We start from the raw sequence: 19,004 nt of genomic DNA, 5'->3' as shown, positions 1-19,004 counted from the left end.
GGAGTGACCGGCTGAGACCCAGATATTTGTTTGAGGTTACGGTGTCAAACGGTTTGATCACGATCGGCTAACCGACTGAGACCCGGATGTTTGGGGAGAGCGTCAGTTCGTCAATACGAACTGTTCGTTTTCGATTGGAGATGATGTCGGTGCCTCAAACTAACGGTTCGCTTACGATCGGGCTCTGAGACCCGGATGTTGGTTTCTGCGTTCGTTGTGAGCGTGTCCTGAGTGAACCCCGCTGTTTTTAAGTCACTTTGGGGAAGAGAAACAAAAAAGCTCTAAATCTAAGCTTCTGGAAGTCTCATTCTGCCAAAAATGATTTTAATGTTTTTTATTTTTATTTTTATGGGAATCCTGGATTTCAGAAATCCACAGACCCTTGCAGGCTTTTGGGACTTTTATTCTTTGGTGCTCATTAGTTTTTATGTATCGAGGACAAAAAACACCACTATCCAATACATAAAAATATAGTTTAAGATAAAATTAAAATCAGGTATTAAATGAATAAATATGCATAATTATTCAAATGTCAATAATTTAAGTAATTTGAATTCAAGTTTTAATATTTTTTTTATAAATATAATCATTTAAAATTAAGAAAAATATACTCATAGTTGAAACAAAAAGTATAAGTTTTTATTTGTGATAATTTAATTAAATGTACTAATTGCATAAACAAGTGTATCTGATTATTAAAATCTTAATTGCATCAACAGTTGAAATGTTGATTAAAATTGTATTCACTTTTAAAGATTTTTGTGATAATTTTAATAGAACTGTTATAAATTACAGAATAACATAGTTAAATGTGTCATATATATTTACACAATTAAGTGCAAATCATAAGAACTTTAATCTGAGTTTTAAGATTAAGATTGCATTTATATCTGTGGTAATTGAATAAACTAAATGCAATTAAATAAAACTATTAGATGCTAATAATTTAATACACAACTAATTAAATGTAAAAATAAGGGACTGAAATCTGATTACTATATATGTTCAATCATAATAATTTCACTATCTAATTATTTAATATTTCCTGTGCTACAGTTTAGCAGTGCCATTTCAACAAATAGATTCCTAAAGCTGATTGGTCAATTTGCACAGCAACTCAACTGCAGACCAATCAGATTGCACATTGCTGTGTTGGCCCCGCCCACTGACTGACTCATAAAAAAAACTTTGACAGATAAAAGAAAATCCCACTGTGCTGCAACACAACACTATGAAATACTTAAATATAAATCTTAAGTAATTATATGTTTTTCAGTTTTATTTACTTTATCACCTATATAAATATTTATTTCTCAACTTTTATATTGAATTGTGGCTCTTTTGGCCCTCGATATATTGGATAATCTTCATTATTTACTGTCCAACATTCCCATAACTTGAGTTCTTCCTTTTTTACACTGAAGTACTTCGTATTCTGTGGGAAATCTTTTGACTTTAAACATTTTAATTGAAGCTGGGACTGAGACAAACTGCATGAATTTAAATGAAGAAAACGCCTCAGATAAACAAAATACGGAGAATCCAATGTACTTTTAAAAATACTTTGGGATAAATTAGTCTTTATGTGCAGCTATCAGATATTTGGTCAATTTAAGCCAAATAACATTGGAACATTTCTGCAGAATAGAAAAAAATTGTGGATGTTTAGTCGGTTGTTTTACTTTTTAGCCCCACAGAGGAGGAAAAAAATCACGAACATGACAAAACTAATTTATTTCAGCACCTTGTCTGATTCACTAGGAGTGGGATGACCAGTTTTTATGATTCATATCAAAACTTAATGGTGAAATGGAGGCAAATAAGTGTTTACTACTTAAAAAACAGAGCCGGCCCAAAACATAAGCAAACTGAGCCGCTCCTTAGGACCACAAAAACAATCTGGGGGCCCACAAAAATACTTCAGCTCACAACCTGAACATTTATCTAGAAATCCCTTTTTTCAACATAATAGCAATTTATGAATTGTTAAATTATTTAACTGCCACAATTTACTTTTATTTACCACTTGGTGAGTTTACTAGTTGTAAATCTAAACAAAATTCTCTAGAAGGTTTTATTACAGTACTGTTTAATTAGAACATAGTCAAAGTTAATTTATTTCAATATTTAAACTCTGATATTGATTAATCACTGACGGAGTGATAGATTTCAAGCAGCGTGTTTGGAGCTTACTGCTAATGAAAACCAACAGTTCTGGATGACAGAAAGTTAGAAATTATTCCACAGAGACTAATCAACAATGGATTCGTGTTTGTGTACAAACTACTGGGTCAAAACATATTTTTAGAAAGTTTTGTGCTCAGTTAAGTTTCCCTCATAAATGCGACTTATAGTTCCAAAAATACCCAATTTGCAATTAACTAATAGTTAAACATGATCACTTTTCAAATAGGCCAAAGTTAGTTATTTTTAATGTTTTTAAAAATGCTTCCAAATATGTATTGAAATCAGGTTTCTTGTTATAGGCGAACTAAAGCCTCCTAACCACCAGGGGGCCCCAAATCTACCTGTTCAGCCTCATCTCAGGAAAATTTTAACTAAAATCTTTTACATATATATATAAGAATAAACTGCAAAGATTAACTTTGGCTGGTGTTTTTTTCATTGATTAGTTAATTTTATAATTATGGAAAGAAGTTTAATGACTGCAGATCTGTTTATTCAAATTCACTAAAAATATTTTTTATTGACTTATAGATTACTTTTTTCTTTTTTATTACATTTTTTAATTAGTTTAAGTCACATCATGATGTGTAATTTTAACTGTAATAAATTTTAGTGGAGCATCTCTGATGAACTAAACAAAACCCCCAAGCTGGAAACAGCCCTGATTGAAACAATCAGTAGTAGCTGGTGGGCTTAACAGGAAGTGGGCCCCCTAAAAGTTCACTTTAAGGCCCCAGAAAACTTTGGACCGGCTCTGTTGAAACAAAATTCAGCGCACTAAGAAATATTATGAACCAGAATATGATTTATAAGTCTTTGTATTTGTCATTGCAGCGTCCCTCAACAATAATTGTCTGCATTTTACTCTTCAACTAGAAGACGAAGCTCGTGGTCTCAGATGTTCGATGAAGACTGCACACGTTTGTGCTTTCTCGTTCTGAACCCCCCCGTTTGTTTTTATCTCTAACCCAGGCTTGAGAAACATCTGAGGTAAAATTAGAGGTAAAGGGTGACGTCTGTTCAACATGAAACAAATAATTTCCCCAAAAGCTCTGTGAATATGTGGTGTGTTTGGTGTGTGTGTGTGTTTTGGGGGATTCCGTCGATGTGTTTTACATTTAATAAAATATACCAATTAAAATTATAACAATCATATATATAAACATCTTTTGTTGTTGTTTTTTTTAAAGATTTTCTTTCTAAATAAAAAACCAAAACAAACGGACATTTGAAACAGTGTACACACCATTGTTGCCTCTGCAAACTCTCCTCCTTTGCTTCTTTGCTAACGTCATTGACAAGCTGACAGCTAAATCAGCCACACTGCAAAAAACACAAAATCTTACCAAGTATTTTTAGTTTCTAGTGCAAACATCTTAGTACGCTTGAAATAAGACAAAACTCTCACAAGTAGCTTTTCAGCAAGATATATGAGCTTGTTTTAAGTCAATAATTCCTTAATATTGATTTTAAAAAAGTACTATTTCCACAGGTATATTATTTTACTTAACAGGAAAAATTTCTTTATTATAAGTGTAAACATCTGCCAGTTGAACTAGTATATTTTCATCAATATTAAGGATTTATTGTCTTAAAGCAAGCTCCTATACACTGTAGAGCTGAAATTAATAATTGGATTAATCGTAATGAATAGATTAATCATTAACTAATTTAGTAATTGATTAATTGTTAACTTGAGTATACAGACTCTAAAACATGCCGTTCGCTGAAAGAGCAACGCACTCAGAGAGGTAATTAAGCCAAACCTGTACACAAAATATATACATTTTGCATTGAAGATAAAAAATCTTCTGTCTGTAAAGATGTTCTTCTCAGAACTTCTCAAGTTTTAGTTTCAACTGATTCAAGTGCTGTCAAATTTATTAGTAGTAGTTTTTGCTATTCAATTAGTAGTCTGTTAATAAAACAGTAACAATAATAAACAAATCAGCCCTACAATCATTTGTTTATTGGCATTTTATGTATGTCTAATATTGTATAAAATAACTTTAAGTGGTTAAATAAAAAATCTGCAGAATGTACCAACTGTTTTATATGATTATTTGATTAATCGAGAATAAATGTTTACTAAGCTGATGATTAGTTGCAGGTTTGGAGTAACTGCATGTTTAGTTAGCAGAGAGTGTTAGCGCTATGTATATGTGGCTGCTGGCGGCTAATGATGCTGGAAAATATAAAAGATTAGCAGCTTAAAAAGTGTTTTAAAGGGCAATTTCGTTGTTTTTTAAAAGATTTGAACTCCTGGATTATTATTTCATTTTTTTAAAGTAATTTGACATTCATGAAATCTGAAATGCCTTTACTAAAAGCACATGAAATATATTTTTAAGAATGTTTTTGACATTGACGTCTAAATAAACACAATAAGCCTTTTTGGCTTGGTCAATGTTTTTATAACCCGATTAACTGTTAGAATAATCGATTACTAAAATAATTAACTGCAGACCTAATATCATGCTGAAACGTTACTTGTAAGTTAGTTTTGTCTTATTTTAAAGTTGAACTTTTATGCTTTGGGGTATGAACTTTATAAATCATGTTCATTATATTTTTTCCACAAAATAATTCTTAGATAATGTGATTTTAGTCTGGTCAGTTCTTCTGCTCAGAATGAGTTGTTTTATGGACTCTGTCACTTTAAATCCAAGCAAGCTGCTGCTGGCCACACCCACTAAATCAACTTTTACTATCGCACGTAAAAATGGCTGAAATTATGTGACCATACAAACATCTTTGAAAAGCAGACGTAGGGCCTCCTACACAACCAACAGGAATGTGGCAAGTGGTTTCTGAATAGCACGTCAGCAACAAAACATTTGTTTTCCAGCAACCCATTCAACAGCTCACCATTCCTGCTCGAGTTGCGTTGCTAGGTGATGGGCTGGGGTTGGTAACACCCGTCAAATAGAGGTTTTTGAAAGGATTCATTTTCCAGACTCCAAAAAATGGCTGGGTGTTTTTTTTAAGCACCTGGGTTGTATTTTGCAGTAATACAAGTAGAAAAACCAACAAAGTGTACTAAGATATTTGCAGTAGAAACCAGACAACAACAAAAAAACACACTTGGGGAGATTTGGTGTTTTTGCAGTGCGCTCCCCCAGTGAATCCACTACGAAGGCTCCAGATGACTCCCAGAGAGCCCAGTCAGAGTGCAGAGCACCTGGACCGTCGAGGAAGGCCCCCGGCTGAAAAGAGAAAGAGCTGAAATCAGTGGAAAGCTGCGGGGCTTTGGAGGACCGCCGTCAGGTGCTCGGTTCCACCCGGTCCAGAGAAGCCCTCCCGCCCCTCAGCCTGGCCTCATCGGACCGCTTTGTGCTTCCCCCCGCAGCAGCCGCACCTCTCCCCGCATCGCAGGCAGGCGCGCAGAGGCAGGTAGCAGCACATGCAGGGCACGAAGAGCGACAGGGCCAGCAGGGCCAACCAGCGGGCGCAGCAGAGCGGGTGTGGGTGGCCCCCCATTGAGTCATCGCACGAACAGGGCTCCCAGAACTCCCCTTCCGAGTCCGACATGCAGTGGTACAGCAGGCTCTCCGCGCACCACACGCAGGTCCACTGGCGGAGGCAGTGCAGCGCCGGGTCGGGGGCGTCCCTGCAGCGGCCCCGCCCGTTCTCCGAGGCGCTGAACACCGAGCGGCAGTAGACGCAGCGAGACGAGCACGACGACGACGCCTGGGGGCACGGGCTGTCGTCGTCGGGCGAGATGGCGCCCGGGTCGCTGCCGCCGGCCCCGCCTCGCTTACGAGTCCGGGAGGCGTGGATGCAGCAGGGGGACGGCGATCCTTTGCCGGGCTCCTGCGGCGAGCCGGCACCTGAGGACACTCCGGACACGGCGTTGGGCATGGACATGCAGGTGGGGGACGACGAGGACAGGCGCTGGGAGGCTTTGCTGTCCAGGCTCACGGTGACCTCGCAGCCGGCCGGCCCCACGCCCGCCAGCTCCTTCTCGAAGCGAACCACGCACAGCTCCGACTTGTCCTGCAGACTCCCGCCGCTGCCGACCACCACGCCGCCCGTCAGGCCCCCAACCATAGTCCTGGTCGCACCGGCGCGTCTGTAATCCTCGTAACCCCGAGAACCCCACAGGTCCTTGCAAGGGTCCACGCTGCGCAGATCTCCTTCCTCCAGCAGCGAAATGGTGGGCGACAGCGGGGAGAGAGGGGACGAGGCCGGGGGCCCCACAGGAGGAGTGGGTGGAGCAGGAGGCGGCGGCGGAGGCGCCGGCGGGTTCAACACGGTGGTCATTTGAGAGAGCTGGTGCTGTCCCGGCCTGGTGTGGATCTGTGGAGTCAAGTTTATTTGTTCAAAGTGCTTTGCACCAGCAGCTAATCAAGAAACGATAAATATTACATTTTGCCAAATTATCACGCAAAGACGCATCAAACACATTGATCACTTCCGCTAACACAATTCCATTAAATAAAATTTGTAATTTAAATCACACTGCATAAGTTTATTCATGCAATAAGTCACTAAAAACACGTAGCGCCGCCATCATCCTCCTCCTCCTCCTTCTTCCACTTCCTTCTTCTTCTGTAGCGTTTTATTGGTAGCTTATCATCTCTGTCTATTAACACCATAAACTGAACTGAGGTGCAGCCACAAATGTAACTAATTCTATATCTTCAACACCCTTATTTAACAAAAATAAAGGCATATGTAAAAATATTAAATTCTCTCAGCTACCTTGTGTCTGTTAGATGTTTTATAAGTGCTTTAATTATGCAGTGTGATTGTGGTTTCCCTCATATCTACCACTTCCTGTTGTCTTCTTTGTCTTTTCCACCAGTGGTAGCATCCGGTTGTTGATCATGTGATGCAAAGTGACTGTTTTCCATCGCAGTTTTGCAAAATACACAAATTTAAATACAGCCAAAAAAAAAACATCTCATCCTAACTCTTTGTCAAAAAAATTTGTTTTTTTGAAAAATTATTTTCAAAATTCCAATTTGCAGAATTATGTGTTCAATGAAAACACACCTAATCTTCCATTTCCTACCAATCAAATCAACTCTAGACTGGTGGGGTTTTAGCTTTGATTTTAAGAAACTCAGTGTTTCGGCTGTTTTGCAGTTTTCTGGAAGTTTGTTCCAGGTTTGTCGTGCATAGAAGCTGAATGCTGCTTCTCCTCGTTTGGTTCTGGGGATGCAGAGCAGAACCAGAACCAGAAGACCTGAGTGGTCTGGAATGTTGATACAACATCAGCAGATCTTTAAGCCGTTCAGTGATTTATAAACTAACATCCGTATTTTAAAGTCTATTCTCTGAGCTACAGGGAGTCGGTGTAGTGCAGACGGTGTAGGGTTACACAGTGAGTCAGGAACACGATGTACTGCAGCTCTGGATGTAGAAGGCTTCCATCTGAGGAAACTCAAAACTGCCTGAGATGTCCCTCTGAGGCATCGGTTTCTGATCCTGGTCTGTAGGACACAATGTCCTGATGGAGTTTGGTGCAAAAGTCTTGAGTCATCCCTCATGTTTTGATGCTCTGCTTCCAGGAAGAGAGACTTTCCTTTAGGCCTAGTCCACACATAATCTAGGAAAATGAATAAACTTTTATGTGTTTTGGCCATTCAAACACAAAAAAATTATTATTGACAAAAACTAACCAAAATGGAGACTCAATATTTATGTTTACGTACATAAACATAAATATATTGAGATCATGCGACCAATAATACCCCAAAATATCCATAATTTTTTTTACATGATTCCCAATCAGCATCAAATTGTGTTTTATTAACTCTATATTCTAATATCCTGTTAAAGGTAACTCAAAATATAAATCTCTCCACACAAATGAACGCCCTGAAGTGTCGCCATGTTTATTTCCTAACAGGAAGTTGTTGCCGTTTTGAAACAATTTTATTTAAATTTTGCACAACACTGCCCCCTATTGGCTTGGCATGTTTACAGCAACATCCAGAGGTGGATTTCTGGATGAGTACAAGAACTTCATCGTTCTTTATTTGTTGTTTGTTTCTATATTTTTTCTCCAACTGTAGTTGTTAGCTGTGTTACCGTCGACCATAAAATTGAAATTACGAAAACTAAATCTGCTTAATGAAAACGCCAATTAAAAAAAAAAAAAAAGCTGAGGTAGCTTTTTCTGCTGTGTCGGCTTCAGACTGTTTCGCAAAACTGCAAGAGAAACATTTTTCGCGTCGCATCATGCAAGTCACGTGATCAACAGTTGACTGCACACATTCTAGTTTCTTATGATCCGCCATAATAGAAAAGATGATGAAGAAGAAGAAGAAACCTATTTACGTGTGATTTTAATCGCTTTTCTTATTTATTGCGAAATTGTGTTTTTTTTCGACATTAGCGGAATAGCCACAGAGTTTTGCGTACATTTGCAGCAGAGGAACGAGCCAAGACGTGGTTATGAAGAAGAAAGTTTGTCTTTGATCTACCTGAGCAGGTGTGTGAGTGGTGACGGCATGGCTGGGTCCAAAGCTGAACTCTTCGGGCCGCACGAAGCAGGTGGAGGAGGACTCGCTTGTCACTATGGTGATCGGCTTGGGAAGCATCTCCTTTCTGCTGTTTGACGACGACTCGCTTCCTGTATGGGACTGGCAGAGTTTGGGCGTCACGCGCATGCGCGGTACTTACTTACCAAAACGTAGTAAGTACCGTAAATATTGAGATTCATATTTACTTTTAAAAAATATTTAGGCATGCAAAGTATATTTTCTAATATCAGTGAAAATATAATTAGTATTATATTTTCAAATTAACATCACTGTGTTATTTTCTGAACAGAATCTTGTAACTTCCTGAAATAGTCACATGATGTATTGACATATTGATGCATTCTACTACAAAACGTCTACAACACATAAAAATGCAATTTTTAAAAAAGAATTGATTTCATTTTTTTCTTTGCTATTCATAATGCCCCTCTTCCCGCCCCCAAATGAAACTGAGTATTAGGGCCATGCTAAGAAAAATAAGATTAAATAACGGGAATAAAGTCAAAATAATATGAAGATAAAATAATATTATGACAATAAAGTCATAAAATTATGAGAATAATGTTGAAATAATATGAGAATAAAATCGTAATATTATGAGAATAAAGTAATAAAAACACGGCAATAAAGTCAAAACAATATGATAATAAAATCATATTATGACAATAAAGTCATAAAATTATGAGAATAAAGAAATAATAGTTCAAGAATTACAGTCACTTTATTTTTAGAATAAAGTCACCTTATTCTTGTTATTTTATTTATTTTTTTCATTTTCTCAGCATGGCTCTGATTTGCTGTTCAAAGTCTTAGTACTCCAAAAATATAAACCCTCAAGTAAAATAGATATACTCAAAACATTTACTTAAATACAGCAGTCAAGTAAATATACTGTGTTACTGTCGGATACTGCAAAACAATCAGCGAACCAAAAAACTCACAGCTTGACCGTCGTCTTCAGTGTCCACCTCTTCTGGCGTGGACGACGATGGCGAGTCAGAGCCTGGACGAAAAGAAGAAGCTGGAAGGATTGTTCAAAATTAAAACAATGAAGACGTTGGTGTCTGTGCAGGTGTACCTCTGTCGAGTTTGTCTAAGACGGTCTGCAGCCCTTTTTCAAAGGAGATGGCGTCGGCAGGACTCTGGAACGTAAGGCCGAACTTCCGATCCTCGACTCTCCAGTGATGGAAGATGGGATTCACCTTGTTGTACACCAGCCCCCTCTGGACCGCGCACTCCAGCACTGGCTGCAGACAGCAAGGGTCAGAGGTCAGATTGAGCTCAGCGTGCATAAGTGGGTTCTGCATGTGATTCATAAGAGGTTTTGAACAAATTATAAACAGAAGATGTGAATGTAGTTAGTTTTAGTTTATTTATATCAAACATTTTCACATTCACAATTCAAATATTGTGATAAATATTTATATAACTGTTTGCAAAGGATGTAGGCAGAAGAGTAAACCTATTTAATCCTACCCCCTTTCTTTTGTCACGTTTTTCTTTATTTAAATAAAAAATATGCATGTAAAAATAATCGGTTAAAAAACTAAATTGTTTCACAACAGACAGATAAAGTATCCAAGTGGATTCTTTCAGTCAAACACAAATCTACCAAAAACAAACCGTTTTATAGGAATGGAGTCGATTTCACTCCGTTCCTACCATCAACATTGATTCCTCCACCAAATAACTATTTAAAGGGGAAGTGTTACAATTTTTCCAGACATAACGCAATTTCATAACAAAATCAAGTAACTATGTTAACTTATGTATCTGCTGTCAAAACAACTGCATCTGGTTTATTTTTTGTTTTTTGTTGTTGTTTGGTTTAAGGTGGCAGTAGTTAGATTTTATTTAATGTAAAACGTTAAGTTTAAATGTGAGGTGATTTTATTGAATTTATGTTATGTGTACATTCAAATGTGGAGGGGGAACTTTTGTTTTGTTCCACGGACTGTGTGTTGCCCAGGGAAGCATTGGCTGGCGCACTTAGAGACACATGGGCATTCAAGCTGAAGAAGCTGTAAGAAATTAAGCTTTATTCCTCTGGAGTCAATGCGGCTAATGAGGTACAGTTTTGTTTATTTGTATCTTTTATTTATGTAAATATGCCATTTATTGTGAACTGATTCAGGTTTTTAGGTTTGTGTTACCTTTTTTGTAGTTCTGACGGCATTTTTTGGGGACTTTGAAAGACGTGTCCACAATAAATGGCTGTTGAAAACCAAGAACTGAGTTAAGCTTTGATTTAACTCGAGAGGAGTAACAACTTAAGTTGTTAAAAAATGCTGCATATATCAATATGGCTTAAAAAATTGACTACCTGATTTAACGCCATGATGTTGGACCTCTGTCTCTTTAAAAACTCCTTCTCTTTCTGAAACTCCGTCTCCTGGAAGTCATCACATCACAACACGGCTCCTCTATTAACCCTTTAACTTTTATTTCTCAGTGTTCTAATGAGAAGTAGCTCCTATAATGAAATCAGCAGATTCCCAGTTCCAACAGGTGTTTGCTAATTGCTGCTGGCTAGTTTGAAGGAGCTGAATGGGGGAGAAGCTGCGCCTCGAAGGCGGGGCTAGGTTCACCCAAGCATTTTCCGCAGCTGAATGGTTGCCATGGAGATTAAAAGATTTTTTCAAACATGCATGAAAGAATCAAGGCAGCACTCCAGGTGTGTTTTAATGATGGAATAACATTATAACATGAGGTAAATATAAAAAACAGTCGATTTTACATGATATTGCCACTTTAAGAATTTTATTTTATTCAGAATGGATGGATACTAAATGGGCTTGAATTCACAACAGGTTGGGTGTTTGGGACCCATTTGGTTGCCTGAATCCAAGTCCTTCCAACTGTATGGAGGTCTTAGCTACAAATTGATTCCAGTTTAGCTTCCATGTTGGTCCCAACTTTCTCCTGTATTTGTCCTAAATCCACCCTGTACGAGTAATTACCTTACGCTAATGGCGAAGCATGTGGCTTTGGTTATTATGTCTTGAAACTAGAGATCAGGCTGAAATGTAGGTGCAGTGATGGACTCTGAACCTTCAGAGCCACATAAAGACAGTTATAAAGTCGGCCTTCTTTCACCTCAAGAACATTTCCAGGATTAGAGGACTAACTTTTCAGCATTAGAGAAACTCATCCATGAGTTTATCTTTAGTCGCTTCGATTACTGCAACAGTGTTTTTATAGATCTGCCTAAGCTGCAGCTGATCCAGAACGCTGCTGCTGGTGTTCTGACTAAAACCAGGAAGTTGGAGCACATCATCCAGTTCTAAAGCCGTTTCCTGTAGCTCAGAGAATAGAGTTTAAAATACTGCTGTTAGTTTATAAATCACTGATCGGTTAGCACCACAATACATAAAAGATCTGCTGCTGTTGTCATAGTAACCTTCCAGACCTCTCAGGTCTTCTGGTTCTGGTTCTGGTCTGCATTCCCAGAACCAGAACCAAACAAGGAGAAGCAGCATTCAGCTTCTACACACCACAAATCTGGAACAATTGAAAGAAAACGGCAAAACAGCTGAAACACTGAGGTTTCATTTGATTAACATAAATGCAATGATATGGTTTTCCTTTGACCACATAACACACAAATTACATGTTTTTTTCATATTAAATTACTGATGTTTTGATCAGTCATTTGCCAAATACTTTTTACTCTACTTTTTACTTTTACTTCAGTAAAAATATGTTGAAGTAGTGCTACTCTTGGCCCTCCTACCTTCCTCTGAATGTCACTAGAGTCTCAAAGTCCAAATATTTTGTCGTTTTGAGCCAAAATTAGTTACTCAAAATGAGTCATTGGTCAAAAAACCCCAACGTAAAATCAAGCAAATAAAGTATCAAGATTTTGTTGTGTTTAATTTATTGTACATAAAAAACTTGAAATGGATTTTTATGACTGTGCATTAGGGCCATTTTAATTAATAATAATAATAATAATAATAATAATAATAATAATAATAATAATAATAATAATAATAATAATAATAATAATTTCCACCTAAAACTTCAGAAATTTAGTAATTTGAAAATTCTTCCAGAAAATTTTTTGGACATATTCTGAGTATAATTTTTTTTTTTAATCAACATTTAAAATCAGAATTTTCTTTTCTTTTTTTTTTTTTAAATAAAAATTCTGAGATTAAGCTAAAAAATTTACTCCTTTTGTTTCTCTACAAAGAGTCTAATTTGCTATTGTGGATTCTGCATTTTCACTGTATAAAAAAAGGCATCTAGCTTTCAGTTTATTTTGAGCTCAATTGAATAACTTATTTTCAATAATAATATCAGAATCTGGTTCACTTTCTTTCAAAATGCTTCCTATTTTTACTCAAATTTAATGAAAAATAAATAAATAAATAAAGCTGATTTAGGTGCAGCAAATTTGGCTTTTTAGAAAAAGTCTCTGGATAAACGTGGTTTTACCTTTTATAAAGATAAATAATTTTGCAAGAAAATCATTTTAAAACTCTCCGCCTGCATCTGTTGGCCAAATATGTTTCAGTTTGAATTGCAGTTGGGGACCACCCAAAATCACTCTGAGGGCTACAAATGGGCCGCGGGCCACACCTTGGACACCCTTGCTTTGACGTGGCTCCGTAACACACGCACACACTCACTGCTCGGTCGCGCAGGCGCTCTCCTCGGATGATGTACTCCCTGCGCCCCCTGCCGTCGAGGCTCCGCCCCTTGCATATGACCACGTGACTGAGCCCGCCTCCTCCGAGGGGCACCCAACCGCCACTGGAGTCATCACGTGTCATTACCACCGCACGAACACGCACACTGGCGGGAAACAGAGCACAAAGCGCTGATTAGACAGTAATAAACACTTAAAAACAGTTTTAGAAATGTTGAAATTACATATAGTTCATATTTTATTAGGTTAGATACTTGTTTTGTTTTGATGCTAAAGCTAACGTCAGCGCTACTTTTTTTTTTTAAACATAAATTCCCAACTCTAGTTACTACTTTGCGTTGTTATTTTGCAACAGCCAAAATATTAATGCTACCAATTAGAACAAAAGGCATATTTGGCCTATTTTTGATAGAAAACAAAAAGAAGGAAAGGAGAGTAAATTTCTACCAAAAAACTCCTTAAGTTTTGAGATTTATCTCAGAAAATTGAAGACATTTTTGAGCTTCAAAAAAATTAAATTCACAAGAATAAAACTGAATTTTTTAGCTTAATTTCAGAAATTTAAGCTAAATTTTTATTTAAACATTTGTAGCTCAGAAAATGTCTTTACATATTTTGTATTTCTTGTCTGATGCTGTTTGAGGAAACATTTGGGAGCTGCTGTTTAAGATAATCAAAATGACTTTAAATGAAGAAAAACACGTTTTGATCGAGCTGAAGCTACATTCACTGACAGGAAGAAGTAACCAAACAGAAAAAAATGACCAAATTTGGGCATTAAGAAACAACCAGCTCTGCAGGAAATCTTCAATCTCAGCTCTAGAAACTAAGATGGAGACCAGCAGCCAACTAAGCCGTATGTAGTTAGTTTCACTTTCATGTGTTTAATTTAAGACAGAAACCATAAACAAGATGTTCTTGTTTATTGTTTAATACCAACAGGAAGCTGGACAGGAAGTGCTAAAACTCTTATTTTCAGTGTACATCCTGCTCCTCTGGAAGTCATCAACTATTTTTTATGATCCAGAGATTTCATTTCTTTAACAGCTGAACATTTCCTTTATTGAATATTTTCATTTTCAGATAATCTGCTCTGGTTACACAGTTTGTCACATTTATCTCTTCTTTCTCACACTTTTTATTTTTGATCTACATATATGTAGGTCTACACTGCTCAGGCTTTTAAGGTGAAAAAATGAAACAAATGAGACAGATGATTTCTCCAGATCTAATGTGACATTTATCCAATAAAATTCTACGGAAAAACAAACAAATCAGTAACAAAACGTGAAAATGCTGCAATAATCTGTTTAAGTGTAAAGTTTTAAGCTAATATTGTTTTTTTTTTCCACCTTTTTGAATAAATTTCAGATTTCTCCACAGAAGATTGGAGCAAATTCTGGAAACGTCCAAATTGGTTGTTTCTCCAGTTTCTCGATGTAAAGCTGAAACAGGAACTGGGCGTGGAGGAATCCAAGAACCGACAGAAACATTTAAAACAATTGGCTATTCCCTACATTTTACACCAACCACAAGACAGAACCAGAAAACGTCCAGAGTAAAATCTCCCAGAAGGTTCTGATGAAACCAAACTCAAACTTTGAACCACAACTGTAAAACAAAACGTCACCAAGTAGATTTAAACGGGCCAGAAAATCAGAGGCGTCACCTGAAGAATCAGACATTTTGGGTCGTTTAGTGAGACTAACTGTGGATTTGGGATGCTGACAGAATCCCACCAACAATAAAAACTGTGATTATAACAACGTGTTATTTTATAGATGCAGACTTTTGTAATCAGATTCTTTGTTTTTTTTTTTTACGTCTTTCCCTCATGACTTCCAGCTGTTTTATGAAAAACAGAATTAAATTGATATATTTCTCCCTTTAAAAGCAACCGAAACATTTTCCTAATTTCTTATGTTTACAAAAGCAGCACTGAGCTGCAGCTTAAAGCTGAATCACTGCAAAAACACAAAATCTTACCAAGTAATTTTACTTTGTAGTGCAAATATCTTAGTTACATGAAATAAGATGAAACTAACTCATAAGTAACTTTTAAACAAGAAACAGGAGATTATTTTAACTGAATAGGTGTTTAATACTGATGAAAAAGTTCTGGTTCTCGGCAGATTATTTCATTTATAACTCGGGAAAAATTCATTTTTATAAGTGAAATAATCTGCCAGAACTTTTTCATCAATATTAAGAGTTATTTACTTAAAATAAGCTCCTATGTCTTGCTGAAAAGTTATTAAATGTTAGTTTTTAGTCTAATTTCAAGTAACTAACATATTTGTACTAGAAATAGACAGAAATACTTGATAAAATTTTGTGTTTTTGCAGTGATCTATAAGTGCTGTTTATGACTTTTTTTTTTAAATAAAATCTGTCAGTTTCTTTGTTTCACCAGATTAGAGTTTGAAGTGCTTTACTCCACTCAGAAATGCGTAATTTAAACTTAAAACGTCGTTCAGGAAACAGCATTTATAAACGAAGCTGCTTATGAACTCAAGATCAAATATAGACAGGAAGAAATGTTTTAATAATGTGAATCCACAGAAAACAAGCTGGTTTTGTCCAAGTTTTCACAGAAATTGGACCCAAAATCAACTAAAATTTTTTTACAGGACTTGTCCACCTTTAAAGAAATCAAGTAAAACATTCATACGATATATGCAGCTCTGGAGAACATTAAGAGAAAACTTAAGGTTATCATTTTGTCTGATTTTACTCTTTATATGTATATGTCTGAGTGAAATGAACGTTGTTTTTTTAATTCTATGAACTACAAACATTTCTCCGAAATTCAAAACAAAAATATTGTATTCATTTGCAGAAAATGACAGAAAAGAAGCAGCGCTTTCAGATCTCAAATAATGCAAAGAAATCAAGTTCATATTCATTTAGAAACAACAATTCTGGTGTTTTAACTCAGGAAGAGTTCAGAAATCAGTATTTGGTGGAAAAACCAGGAGGTTTTCAGTGCAGTTCAGTGCAGTGGGCTCTTAAATGTTTTTTATGTATATTTAAAAATATTCATTTATATACCAAATTATTTCCAAAGCATGTAATTCTTTCTGGGTGCTTCACTGGATGCTTTTTTATTTTCCCAAATCAAACTAACAAATTTCACATTTTTTCTTGCAATTAAATTTTTAAAAAATGTTGTTGTTGAACACTCACGTTTTACAGTGCAAATAAATCCTGAAACAGTTGAATAAATACCAATAAAAAACGCACCCATGGGGATTTCTGTATGAATGAAGATGCAACATGGTAGCATTCACACAAAGAGCTGCTGGATTTCTGTCTGTGTTGCTTTAAAGGGCCCCCAAGTTCATTTTCTCCTCATTCTGACGCGTTATTTTTACCCCCAACCCACTAAAAAAAAACACAATAATCTGTAACAAACAGGCTGAGAAATGTGGAAGCAAATGGACAGAGAGTCCGCCGAGGAGGACGGGACTGGGAGGAGGGAGGAAGAATGAGTGTTTCCCACATAGAGACGTATCAATGAACGCACCCATTCGACATCAGAGGCCCAGGCATTCTTGCAAAGCGACAAAAATAAATAAATAAAAGAGCAGCACACTCGCCATTCGGATGAATAATTCAGAGCCGCATTTCCCCCCCCAACATATGAATGAAATCCAGGCAGAAATTCATCATTTTTTCCCTCCATATTCTCACATCTCGTTTGTTTTTATTTGATTGTTATTTTCTTAAATTGTTGCAGTTGTTCTGTCTCCATTCCGCCCCTGCTGCGCGGACTCATTAACACACACCCCGATATTATGTTATATGTTTTTATGAATGGGACTGGGCTTCGTGTTCGCACTGCGCCTTCAGACATGCAGCAGAAATAACGGCGATAATCACAAGAAGCACAACAGTAAGAGCAACAAGAGTCGGGCCTAAAGGTGGAAACGAGAGAAGGATCCGAAGGAGAAATGAAAAGAGAAGAACGAGTGGGTGAGAGGATGGAGAGAGGAAACGAGAGAGATGGGGGGAGGGGGCCGATTAGAAAAGGGAAGAATGAGAGGAGGGGTGAGAATAAGGGAGAGCGAGGGAGGGAGAGAGAGAGGGAAAAAAATCACATTTCATTCATAAAGTTTGGCTTTAAAAATCATAATGAAACCCCGAGACACGTTGATAAAAATCACAGCGCCTCCATCCCTCCTTCATCCCACTTTAATGACGCGATGCTGGCCCTTAAACTCCTCTTTTTTCCTCCTCCTTTCTCCCCTTCATGCATTTTACACACTGGCTGATTTCGTGATTGTTTTTAAAGCAAGGCGCAGCAGAATCAGAACCGTGGCATGGCTTCGGGTTTGGCTTTTAAAACGCGCTCTTTCTCACTGTGTGTGTGTGTGTGTGTGTGTGTGTGTGTGTCTCCGTTTTCGGGCGTGTGATGAACGAGCGGCGGCTCCCGCATGAATGTGGCCGCACATTCGTCCCACAGTGGCGTGGATGTATCGGCTGTGGGGTGTATGCTGTTGATCCAGGACTACGTAATGGTGTTTTTTATTCTCGGCTGCTCGCTGAGCTGCACAGCGCCGACCGCCAACAGCCCAGGATGCTGCTGCCGCTTGTTCCTGTGGAAATGAGGGATGTAAGGAATAAAAATAAGGACTTACTCGCCCTCCATGGCTCGGTGTTGCCCGCCGCTTGCAGCAGCCCACCCCAGGCTCTCCTCTCTCCCTCTTCTTTTTATTCCTCCTTTCAGGAAACACTCAGACTCGCTTCACATTCTCTCTCCATCTGCTCTCATTTTCCTAATCTTCCTCTCTCTCTCGCTCTCTCTCTCTTACTCTCTCCACCTTGATGTCGTTTCGGTGTATCAGGATAGGCTTGAGGTTGCAGCAGCCATTTTCCGCTGGCAGCATCCTCCCTCCCTCCCTCCCTCCTGCCTGCCTGCCTCCTCTTCCTCCCTCTCTTCCTCTCCCTCTACCTGCCCTGTGCCAGCACATCCGCACTAATCATTGACAGCATCTCCGCTCTTGGTGGGCCGCTCACTTTCCCACAGCACACTGTAAATGATCGGAAATGAGAGCCGAGCTGCTTTTATATCTGCTGGTGTCATAAAGCATGAATGACCTCTGGTTGATCCTCCAAAAAAACGACAGAAGCCTCAGATTTTTTTATTTTTTAATTTTTAATTATCTATAAATATTTTCGCTTTATTTTTATTTAGTTTTTTTTAATTGCATGCAGGAAGAAAATAACTTCCTGTAGTCATTAATGGAGTGAAGGTTTCAGAACCGCGGACAGCGACAGGCGGCGCTCCTTACTGCGCATGCGCAGAAGGAACTTCATTCTACACAGTTAAATTAATTCCTTTTGGACTTTTTCAATGGTTTTATGTAATAAACCAAAAGATAGTAATTTATAATTGTGAGACGGATAATTAATAAAACATCTGAAATGTGTGGCATGTGTTAATATTCATGAAACATGAATTGATACTCAGAAAAAACAATATATTTTTATTATAAAATTTAAAAATATCTCTAAATATTTTTGTTTTATTTTTTAAAAAATGTTTGAAGATTGCATGTAGGAGGAAAATAAACAGTCATTAATGGAGTGAAGGTTTCAGCCAAGCGGAGAGCGACCGGCGGCGCTCCTTACTGCGCCTGCGCAGTAGGAACTTCATTCAACAGTTA

The 19,004-nt window shown here is 37.6% G+C and overlaps 1 protein-coding gene and 1 long non-coding RNA gene across 3 annotated transcripts; one reads left to right on the top strand and one right to left on the bottom strand.

Moving 5' to 3' along the window:
• Positions 1 to 3,624: 3,624 nt before the first annotated feature.
• On the bottom strand, positions 3,625 to 18,405 carry spred3 (sprouty related EVH1 domain containing 3). 2 transcript variants are annotated; one of them, XM_008426461.2, is made up of 6 exons: positions 17,976 to 18,405; positions 13,316 to 13,481; positions 9,760 to 9,928; positions 9,623 to 9,684; positions 8,622 to 8,780; positions 3,625 to 6,486 (listed from the first exon to the last, which is right to left on the bottom strand). In XM_008426461.2, the coding sequence occupies exons 1-6, from the start codon at positions 17,984 to 17,986 to the stop codon at positions 5,506 to 5,508; spliced, it is 1,548 nt and encodes a 515-aa protein (XP_008424683.1). In that variant the 5' UTR covers positions 17,987 to 18,405; the 3' UTR covers positions 3,625 to 5,505. The 2 variants fall into 2 exon arrangements, with proteins under 2 accessions (XP_008424683.1, XP_017163559.1); XM_017308070.1 differs by lacking the exon at positions 17,976 to 18,405 and having other exon boundaries at positions 13,308 to 13,475.
• LOC103475066 (uncharacterized) lies at positions 11,350 to 15,305 on the top strand. Its single transcript, XR_535278.2, has 3 exons — positions 11,350 to 11,391; positions 14,072 to 14,191; positions 14,707 to 15,305. It is a non-coding gene; the product is annotated as an uncharacterized LOC103475066 (long non-coding RNA).
• Positions 18,406 to 19,004: the final 599 nt, after the last annotated feature.

This window comes from Poecilia reticulata, linkage group LG13 (assembly GCF_000633615.1).
Source record: "Poecilia reticulata strain Guanapo linkage group LG13, Guppy_female_1.0+MT, whole genome shotgun sequence".
Classification (NCBI taxonomy): domain Eukaryota; kingdom Metazoa; phylum Chordata; class Actinopteri; order Cyprinodontiformes; family Poeciliidae; genus Poecilia; species Poecilia reticulata.
Note: the sequence above shows the minus strand (reverse complement) of the source record. Positions and strands in the feature narration are given on the sequence as shown.

What these genes read in the sequence shown, in the direction of transcription:
- spred3 (XM_008426461.2), bottom strand. An exon ending in CTTAGACAAACTCGACAGAG is followed by an intron (nt 9,685 to 9,759) that starts GTACACCTGCAC and finishes CTTTTCGTCCAG; the next exon opens with GCTCTGACTCGCCATCGTCG. An exon ending in CCACTCACACACCTGCTCAG is followed by an intron (nt 6,487 to 8,621) that starts GTAGATCAAAGA and finishes TTGACTCCACAG; the next exon opens with ATCCACACCAGGCCGGGACA.